At 37.1% G+C, this 14,024-nt stretch overlaps 1 protein-coding gene and 1 pseudogene across 1 annotated transcript; both read right to left on the bottom strand.

The window, feature by feature from the left end:
• Nucleotides 1-446: 446 nt before the first annotated feature.
• LOC101301064 (disease resistance protein RGA2-like) lies at nt 447-1,149 on the bottom strand. The gene is made up of 2 exons (XM_004309871.1): nt 736-1,149; nt 447-596 (listed from the first exon to the last, which is right to left on the bottom strand). Exons 1-2 carry the CDS (start codon nt 1,147-1,149, stop codon nt 447-449), a joined length of 564 nt encoding a protein of 187 aa, XP_004309919.1.
• A 320-nt stretch (nt 1,150-1,469) lies between these two features.
• Nucleotides 1,470-3,424, bottom strand: LOC101300782 (annotated as a pseudogene).
• Between the last annotated feature and the right edge of the window lie 10,600 nt (nt 3,425-14,024).

Below are 14,024 nucleotides of genomic sequence, written 5' to 3'. Positions count from 1 at the left end.
TGACTTTCTTACTCCTAGAAGCTTCAACGCTGTCCTCAAGTGTAACTTGTTGCCATGCTTCTCTGAGCGGAATCGGGACAACTTCATTTCTGGTTGAAGATATGATACAAGAAAGGAAAAATTTTGCAAGACCAAGGTTACCAACAGAACAATATCAGATATATACATCAAATATTATGAAGGGAACAACTCACCACTCCCAACACAATCATGCAGCTTCAAACACCAAACTGTAAGCTTGCGAAGTAGTTGAAATCCAACAATACAGATATCTGAATGGAAATTTATAGCAAATCTCGATGGGACTGAACAGGTATCCATCACCAAATGCAATTTCTGAATGTATCCTTACAATTACGTTGAAATTTATTTTCTTTTAGTCTACTTTATAGCTTATACATTACTTCCTTTAATTGATTTGTATTTGTGCACCCAGTCATCAAACTTCATTCAGATTCAATTGAGACGTTTGGGAAGTGAGAAATGTTGTGCCACTCCGTGCCTTCTTCATATTCTCCTTCCAGAATTGGACAATTCTTGATCTCCAAAGTACGCAGTGCTGTTATCTCGTAGAGGAAGTCTGGCAGTTCTCTGAGCTCTCAGCACCCAGAAATTCACAAGTAAGAAAGGCGTGGCATTAAGAATCCTTTGCTATTCTGTCCCACTCTTCCCACATGTTCATGCATTAAAAGAGAGTTGTTTTAGTTTGGGGAATAGAATTCCTGCTGAGAGTACTGTTTCAGTTTCTTCTTCTCTTCCCAGAAATTCAGCTCCCACCTTTTTCAATTTACAAATCCACCATATACTGAGAATTTCAAGCGACTGCAGTTTTCCAAGAGGTAAAACTTCACAAAATCTCCACACATTGAGATCAACTTTTCTCAAATTGTGTAAGAACTTGATCCAATAGAGAGAATCAGTGGTGCCGATATGGCAATCCCAGATGCATAAAGATTCCAAATTTTGATGTGGTTGCATTGCTTTCACTATTTCTTCATCACCTTTTCTCTGCTCTACATCACCTTCATGGAAATATACTTCCAAATGTGAGAGGTGCTCCTTATTCCCCAACTGTGCTTTCTCAATCTCACTCGCATCATCTTTATTCCCCAACGTTTCTATCGTAAGGCTCCCCTGGAGCTGGTCCATGATTCCCAGATCTCCTAATTTCAGTGCTTCATCATCCTCACCCTCATATTAGTCATATACATAGAACCAGTCCAGTTCAAACTCCCAATCCCATCCGGTAAGTACATCAGCGCTCTACAACTGTCAACATATAGATGCTTCAAATCAATCAACTTTCTCATTGCCTTGGGTTTCTCAAGTTTCGAGTAGTATCTAAAATGAATCAATTCATCAATCTCTCTAGGAAATTGATAGAAGTTTATAGAAAATGAAGAGGTATAAAGACCAAACATTCTGCAGTAGTGCACAATGCAGTGATGCAAGGTGCCAACGAATCCTCTTTATTGAAGTTTTTGTCTGACTAGTCCCTTGAAGAAGTCAAAACTATTGCCATCAGGATGGAGTTCATACATTTGATTGTCATCATCAATAGCTAACAAATATCCCGCAGATGTCAAACCCTGAACAGTGACCACGTTCTCCACCACTTGGTCGTCATTTTTTTCCTGCACAATAACCCTCTGCCCACTGTGTAGCCATGTCTTATAGTATAGCTCCTCAAGAGATTGGAATCCTTGATGTATAAAAAGATCATAAAACTTCTCAAACTTGTTAAAGAAGGCAGCAAGAATCTCTTCTCTTCTAAACCGGTATGTTGTAGCAGACAATTCTCGAAGTACTGCATTCAAGCATGTGGTTGGTTTCTCATTATCGATATTCAAGCCGATACCAGCGGACACATTGAACTTCTTTGACTTGTATGTTGACGTAAATAAAATGCCTCCAACTTTGAGGCCATTTAAATAAAGATCATTTGGCCATTTTATTCTAACATCAATATATGGCAAGCCATTTCTATCACAAACATCCTTTATGGCCTCCGAGACGGCAAGAGACACCACATACTGTATCAGAGGCAAAACTCGCCCATCCTCCATCTGCAGAGTAAAGGAAAACAGCAAGCAACCTTTGGGAGACTACCACACATTCTTCGACCGGCCTCTCCCTTTGTACTGAACATCAGCAACACAAACTGCACCTTTCGGAAGCTCACAGAAATTCTCAGAAACGATGTCCTGCGTCGAGGGCAAGCATGGCGACCAAAGCAAAAACCTACCGAACAGATCGGTAGAAAGAGACTTCATGAAGGAATCAATTCCAAAAGCTTCGCCTTCCTTGAACGGATTCTCTGAGTCTGAGTCTAACAGAATTGAAAGCTCACTGCTGGCACTGAGCTTCAGAGCGCTCGTGCTCTTCAACGCCTCAGCAATCTTATTTTCTGCCGGCAATTTGCCGCATAACAATAACATGCAGCTTGAATTGTAATTCATGGCAGCTGAAATAGTCGAGCTCGATCTGTGTGAGCGAATGGCTTTCTTCAGTGAGTTCCGTACTGAGAAAGAGCCCAGCGAGCAAGTGAAGGAGCTGGAGGAGAACAGAAATTTCATTATTAAAATTTTTCTTCTTTTTGTCTACATAGTTACATATAATTAAGACTAAACCTATGTTTCAGCTTTTAGTCTCCTAACATATGATCACACACATGAGTCTCATGGAGAAATGGTCTGCCTTTTAACCCTATAACTGGATCCTTAATCCTTACACTTCGACCAACAAACACATTGAACCAAATCCGTACAACAAACAAATAATTCAATCCCAACAAACTTCCACCCGCAGAGTAAATAATTGATCAATCTCAAACTTTTTGAAATCAATCTAGACTTTAACTACAAACCGGTACAAAATGACATAAACAATCACGACTCAAACTCATCACAACCCACTCAGCCACTAACTCCTAGAATTTACATCAAACCACTAATCTTTGCTTTCAATCTTCAACATTCGTATGCTAAACAATCAAACAACACACCCACAGTCTCCCAACCAAAACTCGGAGAACATAACAACCCAGAATCCTTAACAACACCCTTTACATACATTCCTCACAGTAGACTATCCCACAATTAAAAAAAATGCTCTCAACTTTCAAAACAGAACCACAAAACAAAACAACCCTCAGAACGTTCTTTAGAGCTACAAATCGAAATCCAAAACACCAAAAGGTAAAATTCCAAATAAAAAAGAGCAAGAAAGACAATCGAACAAAGCTGGAAGATAAATAAAGATTCAATATTTTTACAGTTAAAGAATCAAAAACAAAATCGATCAAGACCCATGTGGAAGTAGGATCTGAGAATCATAATTCGATAGAGAAATTGAGGAAAGATGAATTTACCGGAGGATTGAGGAGAGGAATTGGGCCAGCTTTGAAAGTGCAAAATGGGAAACAAGGGCATGGGTAACTGCGTTTATAGAAAGCAAGACCCTTCCACTGCTGCACCGAAACAATCTGATACGTGGAAACGTCAAAATCAAAGTATATTAGGATACTAAACATGATGGAAATGTCAAAATTTAAAATAAATATTAATTTTTATTATACCAATACACAGAAAACAGACAACAGTACACTTAAGAGGAACCTCACTAGATCCAAATTCAAGAATACCGATCATAACTAGCCATCTTTATAATGTCTGATTAAAGGATGAAGCTCTCCTTATCAAAATTTTAATCACTCTTTGGGGGTCGCCATGCATAGTAAGATTATCAGAAAACCATAATAAATGAAACCATACTAACAGGACAGTTTGGAAGAATTACGAAATCCACAAGCCCAGACACCTCATTCTTTTAAGCCAAATGGAAGTAAATAAACACACTGAAAATCACTGGTTTTGAATTAAACTAAAACACAATGTTAATGCCTCAAAGAAATTTAATCTCTGTTCCTGTCCATAATGGGCATGTTCTCCTCCATTTTCTAGTACGAGTTTCTTGGTTTATTATGCAATGTAACACAAGTTGCAGACAACAAAACCCAAAAGAATGGCCATTCTAACGAATTGTACAGAAACTACGAAACTGCAGAATCATTTTCAGCTAATCCAATACAAACTATTGGAATCCGATTACGATACAAACTAAAGCAACCGAAGCAAAACCATATTCACACTAAACAGATATCACCAAAAAATTATACACACATTCAACTAAAATCAGTAAAATCAAACAGCAATACTACTACTCCTCTCAGCCAAAATAAACGATGAAAACATACATGAATATGAATTCACACAAGTCACCGTCGAATCGAAGCTAAATAAAGCATTAGGTTGGCTATGTTTATCACCTTTGTTCGTTCAGGTGAGGCAGAACCGCAGAAGAACGGCGAAACCAACAAGTCAAGAACAATTGGGCAACGCCGAAACTGAACGCTGTATGCGCAATTCAGTCCACTTGATCCTTTTTTTTTCTGTTCTTCTTTTCTCTTGCTGAAAGGTCAAAATTGCCCTCACGTTTCCAAAGACATTTACACAAAATGTTTCCGTTAAAAATTAGGAACGGGTTTCGGTGTCAGAAATCTTCCTCTATGGAAACGTGTTTTGGAAACGCGAAACGCCTGTTTTCAGATGTTTCCGTGTAACGTAATTTGTAGAAGAGGACAATTGCAGTGGAGGTCATCATAGTTCATGTACCAGGAGTATGCTTTAAACGGCGCCTAGTCCAACAGAAATAGGCAACAAAATGTGTCCTACATTTCTTTTGTTTCAAGCTTTCGGCAAGAGTGTGAAGAGGATCATGGGGAAAAGATTACTTCAATCTCCTATAGAGACGAAGGAGAGGAGTCAAATACAAGTATGATTTTGAATGATGCTCAAGCTCTTGTCATACTACCTTGGGTGACCTGGAAAATGAAAGTTTTTGGGCATGCATGGTATGACGAGAAGTAATGAGTGATATATTATGAGTCGAAAACCCTCGTCCTCCGGCCACCATTCTCTGCCGGAGTCTTCTCCATTTTGCTTGAAGTCTTGAACTTCAACCCAATAATTAAGACCATTAAGACGGCACCATGCCAACACTAATGTCCGATATCACAACCTCCACATCGAGTAATAAGAGTTGAGAGGATTGATTGCTTCCGTTTCATATATATGGCTCACGAATAAAAATTTTGAACAGTTGGTCATTCTACTATAACGTTATCACACATGTTACAACTTAATTACCTCCATCAGGAAAGAAATTCTAGTAACGCTAGGATTCTTCTTATCATTATCCAACAATTCCAGCAAACAGATATCTCTAAATTTCCTTCACAACTAAGGTTCTCATGCTCATCTGGAAAACGAAATGATTTTATCCACTTTATCCCAATTAAATTAGAATTCTCATCCTTCACGACTAGGGTTCTCATGCTCATCCAAAATCAATCGGTTTTAGCCGTAATCCAGCCAAACATGGAAACTTCAATCCGATAGTCTTGCAAATCAATTAGGAATAACCTAGGATTCAAAAGATTCTCTTTCTATAAATAACACGTACACAACCCTCTCCAGGCTCCAGCATATATACGTGACAACATACGTAGTTACGTCCTGTCTTTGCGTTTTCCTCTAGATCAATATGAAAAGCTTTCCAGCGAAACAGATGCCAGACTATGTCCGAGATCGAATTCATAATAATAATGGAAGACCACTTGGATCATATCACAATGTAAGAGTATACAGTCAACAGCGTCCTCATAGTTATCTTCTTCCCAAGAAGATCATAAGCAAGTTCAACCCTCCCAAGCAGCAGCACCAACAACGATATCATTATCCTCCTTCGAATCCTTCTAATTTGAAAGCAGGAATCTCGTCGAGTACTAGCTCGTCTTGCTATGTTTGCAATAAGAGCTTCCCATCATCGCAATTCTTGTACAGCCACATGATGAGATCACATCCCGAAAGAGGCATGAAGGGTGTATTGCCGCCGCAACAAGCAGCTCCGATGACGATGTCTGTCATCCCCTCTCAATCTCAGACGTCACAGAATGAAAGAGGCATGAATGGTGTATTGCCGCCGCAACAAGCTCCGATGATGAAGTCTGTCGTCCCCTCTCAATTATCTCAGTCATCGAACGAAAGAGGCATAAACAGTGTGTTACAGCCGCCACGAGCTCCGATCAGTCCAATGAAGTCTGTCGACGTTCCTTCTCAATCTGGCCATGGATCTCCTTCTGCATCGGATTCATCAGATGTCACAGAGCCAGATTATTGTGATCCGGTGAAGCTCTTATCAAGCTCATGGGGCAAGAAAGATCGGAGAGGCAGGACTAACAATCCTTGTGCTACTTGTGCTAGTAATGCTGCAATTGCTAGACTGCAAAAACCTAATGAAACTATGGAGGCCATTAAAAGTAGTAGCAGCATTCCTAGTACTAGTAATACTCTAATTCCCGATCAACAAAACCCTAATTTAAGTAGTTCTAGTACCACGGACAATGAGATTAGTTTGATTGATCATAAGATGATGAAGATGACGATGATGACAAAGAAATACAAATGCAATGTCTGCAACAAGGAGTTTGACACCGGTCAGGCACTAGGAGGGCACAAGTCAAGTAGTGCTTGCAAGGCAGTGAGAGAAACCAAACTATTAGCTCCAGCAGCTCATGATTATCATGGTCCTCAAATAGTGGGAGTATCCACGACGAAGAAGACAATGGCTGATGTAGAAGTGTCCTGCACGAAGAAGACAATGGATGATGACATTGAAGAGGGTGAGATTGTAGAAGATGGTGAGATCACAGATGAAGAAGGAATTCAGCGAATAAGTCATAAAATATTTGATTTTGATCTCAATGAACTTCCTCCAGAAGAATGAAGAAGTTTTCTTAGAGTCGAATCCTGACATAATTAATCAATTTGATTTCGATTTTTAGTTCATTAGTTCATTGCTTTCTATGTATTAATTGTAGTTGTAGTTTGATTTGCTTGTAAAGTCGATTAATTCATTACCAAATCATTTGATTTTTTTTTTTCCCGTTCTAATCATAATTTCTCTGGAAAACATAATTAAAGGGCTAAAGGATTGAAAGAATATCAGTAGGACTGGCCAATGGATACTATCCCAATTTATCTATAGTCATCACACATCATCTTCCAAAGGGCCGAAAGGCAGCCATGCCACTAAATCTAGTACCTTGTTTAGATTGTGAAGAAACGATGTTGTCCCTATGCAGCAAGGAATCTGCTCGAGTTAAATAGTGCTCTTATAAAAAGCAAATCCTAATCTTATGTCCTATGTGGAATCTAGGGTTTAAGCGAGGGGTTATTAAACAATGGCGTGGTGTAAGAGGCAGTGTTTTGCAATCTTGGAAGTTTTTGTAACCAAAAAAGCAGCGGCCGCGGTAGCAACGTCAATGTTGGCAAGAAACTCGAAGAAGGAGACGAAGAAAATTAGCTATGTTCAAATATGTTCAAAATTCATAAGAAGGGATTCTTCTACTCTATCATCAAGTGCGGCAGAGGAGATAAAAGAAGAAAGGAATCATGGAAGAAGAAAGCTTAAAGTACAAGTCCCTATACCTATGCTTCTTGGACAACACTTGCGACTGCAAGTATATTCAATTTATCAGATCCATCAGATTACAGAATGTTTAGGACCACCGGCCAATACATGGCGGGGATGATCTAAAATTACAGAATGTTTCTTATAGATGTGGACCGAATACGGTTGTTCCCGAAACTGTGAGAACTAGAGCCATCGGCTCCAAAATTATTTTTCCCGGTGGTTTTGTTTTTGTTGAACGGGAAAAAAGGGACACTTCTTTTTGTGCAGAATATTTACTCAGTAAAGAAGTTTCTGTGTTTGAGATAGATTCAAGCATAGATCCAAACCCGAAATTACAGTCTTCGCAAGTTTTCAAGATTAGTAGAGGTGAACCTGTTTTAGTGGAGGTGGACAACAAACTTTATCATTTCGATAGTCAGTGTGACTGTGAGTCATTCGATGTATAACCAATACAGGATGACTGGTTGCCTCTAGATGTGCCTCCTCGGAAGTATCCTTCACCACCACAAATCTGGGCAGTAAATTAACACCATTGTCAACAGTGGCGGAGCCAGAAATTTATCATAGGAGGGTTCATATATGAAGTGTCGATCATTACTGAAAAAAATGTATCAAATCATCATTCGATTGTATAACTCAATTACTATATTATAAGTTAAAATTGAAAATATAATAACATGATACTAATATAAAGTTCTTAAACGCCGGAATCAATAATGCAACAATCATAACGTGTAGAGGTACTACACGTTATGATGGGTAGAGTTACTCAAATACTGCCTGCAAATCTCAATAAATATTACTTCGACATCTAATCCTATTCTAACACTTATTTCTAAATTAATTATTGTTGTTATTATTTTTTATTAAGTCTATTTCTATTACAAAAAGGATGATATCACGTTGGTAGGGTTTCAAGACATTGGGATCTTAGGGGGGGGGATCATTAGTTGATTAATATAATAACATAATAATAATATAAAGTTCTTAAACACGGGAATCAATAATGCAATAATCATAACATGTAGAGGTACTACAAGTTATGATGGGTAGTTACTCAAATACTGACTGCAAATCTCAATAAATATTACTTCGACATCTAATCCTATTCTAACACTTATTTCTAAATTAATTATTGTTGTTATTGTTTTTTATTGAGTGTATTTCTATTAAAAAAGGATGATATCACATGGGCAAGGTTTCAAGACATTAATTGGGGGATCATTAATTGATTAGAATAATCCCTATTTTTGCTGTGTATGTGAAAAAGCTGACAGAGGTTTGGACCCCGTCAGACCCAATACTAGTTCCGCCTCTGATTGTCAATGGTGTCAGTTAGGGTTTTCAACACCATTTGTTGGTAGCCAAAAGTAGAAGGCACGACCATTCAGATCATTTATACATCTGTTTGCATTGCTGCCGTGGCTTTGTCTATATTATTATCATCACTTTGTTGGAGTCTTAATTAAAAGTACTGTTCACAGCCAATGATGACTTAATTCAACACACCATTGTGTGGATTGGTGGAGATATCAATTCATCCATATTCAACTATATCATATCACTATAATAAACAATGGTGGTTTTGATTTTATTGTTATATATATAAAGCCATCATTGCAGCAGATTGTGGAATTCTAATTTATTTGAATTATAATATATATATATATATATATATATAAGCTTGGTGTTTTATTTTCATTTAATCCATTGATTAATTTGTTTCACAAGGATTACTTTTAGTTGCCCTCTCTTCCTCCTCTGTTTGTTGTAAGCCTGTAAGATTACCATTCTAAGCTATATTATTCCATTCCGTATTGAATTCAGAAAATATATTTGCAAGAAATATAATGTAATGTTTTCCATTAACCAAAAATTATAACATTCACAAGCTATATCAGATACCAAAATATTGCAAGAAGTTAAGCAATAGATATAGAACATATGCACCTCCAAGTTTACATGACTTGATTTACAGAGCGTTCATATACTACCAAAATAAAGTCGTTGCTATGTTGATCTCAAGCATAAACAAAATGGACTTGATGAATCACAAGTTCTTCACAAAACATATGCATCTCTCTTTCACTTTAGCATCACCCCAATACTTCCAATTTGAGCAAGCTATATCAGCACCAACAAAACATAAAAGAGAAGTGCATAAACTTGAGAATTTCTAACCAGCTTTAGAAAACTTAGAACATGGTGGCTAGTGTTGTTGTAGGAAGTTGTGGCCTATAAACCTCCTCGAAGCTCTGCATGTTATGCTACAGAGTGGAAGGAGAGATTAACAAATGAGGTGCTTCAAATTCCTCGACACTTGATGTTGCAAGGGAGCTATCGTATGCCTTTATTCCAATTCCAAAACTCAGATTTGTTGAACCACTCATTGGGATAGTATTGTTATATGAATGAACCCTGCATTGAACAATCTTTCAAACATAGCTTGTTGCTTCTGCAATTACATCTCTAGACATTTCATTTTATCAGATGTTGTCACTGCTTGCTGATTCATTTCCTCTCTTTTGGCTATGTTTCCTAATGCTATCCAATTCCATCTCTCTTCTCTCAATGTTTGAACCTCTAACTGAGCACTTCTATTTTCTATCAACACCTCAAGGACATCATAAAGTCGGACTCCTAACCCAAAACCTCTCATCACTCCATGTTTTTTCTTTCCAAGCACGTCAACATACACTTGACTTATCTCAGAGTCAGTAATGATTTTAGGAAGCTGTTTTGCTCTTTTAACATCTTTGATCTCACTGATCTTCTACCTCATATCCATCTACACAATACAATCAGGCCATCGTAGTAATTACACACATGAATATATCTAATATATACCATTAAACATATTTATGTCACCTATATCTAAATGTGTGTGTGTGTGTGACACACACACACACACAAACAAACACATATACATATATACAAATATCATATAAGCTGAACATATTGAAAACATTAAAATTATATTAACTCAAACACTGACCATTGCTTTCTCACTCTCTATCCACAAGTTTCTCACTGGATCTTGTGTGTGTTAGCTCACATTAACATGATGCATCTGTTAGGTTCCAGTCCATCATGTTCTCTCTTCTGCAACCAAAGGTTATATAAATTGTTAGTACGATCTTGAGTGTTGTACAAGCTAATGTTATATCATTAAATTTTGTTATTAGAAATAGCAGTGTACAATTAATATCCTTGTTTATGCATTGCTTACATATTAGTTCCTCACTTGAGCAAACGTTCTTGTTCTTGTTCCTGTTGTCTGGCTTATTCGTTTCTTATAACGATTCCCCTTGTTTGTAATTGTTGGTGCTACATCAGTAAAAACAATCAAATAATATCAATAAATATATGATACAATAACTCAATAACCACATTCTTGTATTATATAATCCAATTATATTATTGATAACTTGGTTTCCAATAATACATATATGATGCTACAATTAATATACATGTATATCCCTTTGGTGTCTCCCAATAGTGCACGAGTTTGAGACATTGAGTGTTGCATACCCTTTTATCACCACATTGGAAACGCTCCTTAGTTGTCCAATTTGGAGCATACCAAATCTTTCGAAGTTTTGACTTGAAGTGCTGCTTCCAGCGATCATTCAATTTCCTCTCTGTTGTATATCGTGTTTTCTAGATATTCTTTCTAGTCTTCGGATCAGACCAATCAATTTTTTTCTAGTAATATAAATAAGCGTGACATGAATATATTCAATAGAGTTAAGTTCCAACAACTAGAAATGAGTGTAAACAACAACAAATTTGAGTTCTTAGATTTTCCTTTATCCTTGACCAAGCGTATTCTAGAACTTTATTTTTTCTAAACTCACGCCAGTCAAAAACATCTAGACCAAAAAGAGTGTGATCTTTCGCCATGAGACCCAAATGACGTTGCCACCTTGCAACTGTTTCTTCTGGTTCCACAGCTTGACCATTATTGTTAAATTTCATGATCTCGAGACCTTTTCTTCCTCAGTTGGGCTTGTTTCTTCCTTTTACTTTTTTCCCTAGATTACCCTCGACATCTTCCAAATCTGTATCATGTGTTTCCCCTGTCACATAAGCCTCCATTTCATTCATCACATCGTTCATGGCAGATTGTTGAGTTTCCTCATATGAGAGATTCATCCCTATGACATTAACATCATATTCAGCCTTCCATGTCTGAATCCATCTATGCATCTCATAAAAATGTACTTGTATGTTAGTACTCATTACGACCAAACATTCAACATATATGAGTAAAAAGAATTAAGTGTTGTAACCATTTAACTTTAGGCTATCTCCAACAAAAGAGTCTAAATGGCCAATTCCTATATTTTAGCCCTAATATGGTCTCCAACAATAAATTACAAGAAGACCAAAGGGCCAAAAAAGGGCCAACTTAGCCCTTTGGCTAGCCCAGTCTAGACCAAAAATTGGTCCCTCATCTGAATAAAAAATTGGAATGATGCATGTGGGTTGGCTGAAATTGACTCCAAGTTTGACAAATGGCAGCATTTAATTGGTCATGCCCATGCATCACATTTTCCCCTAGCGAAATTTTTTTACAATGCTGATCTAAATGCAATTATGGTTGTTTAATAACAACGGCTAGTTGTTCATTAAATCAAATAAAAAATATTTTTCTCTCTCAAATATGTATCTTGGTCCAAATCTAAATAATCTTATAATAAAATAAAATTATAAGTTCGAAAATATTATGTGAAATCATAAAATATTTGATTGGGCTAAAATTTAACCCTCTCTTATTGAAGATCGTTTAGTAGTCTATAAATAAAAAATAATATTTCTGAGGGCTAAATTATAGCCTTGGTCGGCTGGTCCCAATATAACCCTCTCCCACTAGAGATGGCCTTACCACACCTTCAGCTGAACCCTTTAAATTGAATGAACAAATACATGCCATAAAAACAAATTGTACTATTTTAATGAACATGCTTTACTCATATATTTAATGATCATATCCACAACAATGAACAATACTAGATAAACAACATTTAGCAACTTAACATATATGTCCAATCAATCAACTTTGAAGAACAAAAATACTAAAGATCTATTATTACTTAATTTGAAGATCCATTTGAAAACTAATATGCATCAGTTCTAAATTGCAGTGCATTTTTAATAAGGTTGATTGTTATACCTCTTCTGCAGGTGCATCTTCCACCAATTCCTATCACTTGTTGTTTGTCTAGTTCTTCTGCAGAGAACAACAACTTGCTTAGTCCTTCTATCAGTAAATAAGTAAATCCAGGGACCAATTAATTCAAATAAGTAACGTTATCTGGGCAGCAATCTCATCACTTTTGCTGCTCAACTTTTAGGTCAATTATTCAAATTTAACTTTTCAACTTCTTTTGAGATTATGTACTGTGAAAACATATATGTGGTCTTCTTTTTTCACACATACATATGGGGCCTTCTTTTCCACACGTGTGAGATGTATATTTCAGATAGGTATTGTAGACACATTTTGTTATGCTGCATAAAATTTAATTCACAAAAATACAATGTTGTTTTATGTATTGTATATATAATATTTTATCTACCATTGTTCTATGACACAGTCAAGATACATATACTGATACCAAACCATCAACAGATAAGATTCCTTCCCTTTATCAGAGAATTGACATGCAGCAGATATTCCCGTTTCTACCTCTTCCGTGAACACGGGACGGGAGGTCGAATCCTTTGCTTCGGGTCCTGTAACTGCACAAGCAACAATGCGTCAGGAGTCGGGACTAGGGTGGCCCAGTCTTCGACTCTCCAATGCTTAAGTCAGCGTTTGATTGCTACTTGTATAGTACCGCAGTATGGGAGGAGTAATAGAACTTACCTCTTTTGGGAATTCGTGCCTGTTTTATAGGCTAGTATTAGGGGTTTTGTCATTAGTTCCTGATGTGGGACTGTTTCATGGTACTGTTCAGTCTCTTCCCTGTCAGGGGTGTTTAGCTGTTGCAGAATGGGTTTGGCATGTATATTGCTGTTATGCTCCCACTCTTTGGGTATCCACAGAAGGCTTGCTGGTGATGGTTTGGCCAGAATGGCCTCCGGCGAGTGGGCAATGACGCTGCATTCTCTGCATGATGGTGATAGGAGCATAAAATGCGACATTCTTAATATGTTATTACCTCCATTTGTACTTTGATTATCTCTTATTGTTGTAGAATAGAGTCATAATGTAGAGTCGAAAGTTTTTGGTAGAGTTGTGCGTAAAACGTGTTAAACATAGAGGAATGATGTAGAAAATTGTCAAAAGCCGATTTGTGGAGCCTTAGAGATGTTTTTATGATTCTGTAAAGCTTTTACATTGTCACAAATTGATTTAACTTCTCTGATACTTAGGTGATATGTAGAAGAGTTATGGGAGAAAGAATCAGGAGAATTGAAGTTATGCTTGATTCATTGCCGAGAGAAGTGTTCCTGATTGACCTAGGGAAGCAAAGCAGCTG

The sequence above is a fragment of the Fragaria vesca genome, unplaced genomic scaffold, assembly GCF_000184155.1.
Source record: "Fragaria vesca subsp. vesca unplaced genomic scaffold, FraVesHawaii_1.0 scf0513139, whole genome shotgun sequence".
NCBI classification, from domain to species: Eukaryota; Viridiplantae; Streptophyta; class Magnoliopsida; order Rosales; family Rosaceae; genus Fragaria; species Fragaria vesca.
Note: the sequence above shows the minus strand (reverse complement) of the source record. Positions and strands in the feature narration are given on the sequence as shown.

Excerpts from the sequence above, each read along its gene's own strand:
- LOC101301064 (XM_004309871.1), bottom strand. The coding sequence starts at position 1,149 with ATGGACCAGCTCCAGGGGAGCCTTACGATAGAAACGTTGGGGAATAAA. Across the intron at positions 597-735 it reads GAGAAGAAGAAACTGAAACA|CTCAGAGAACTGCCAGACTT; the intron begins GTACTCTCAGCA and ends GGGTGCTGAGAG.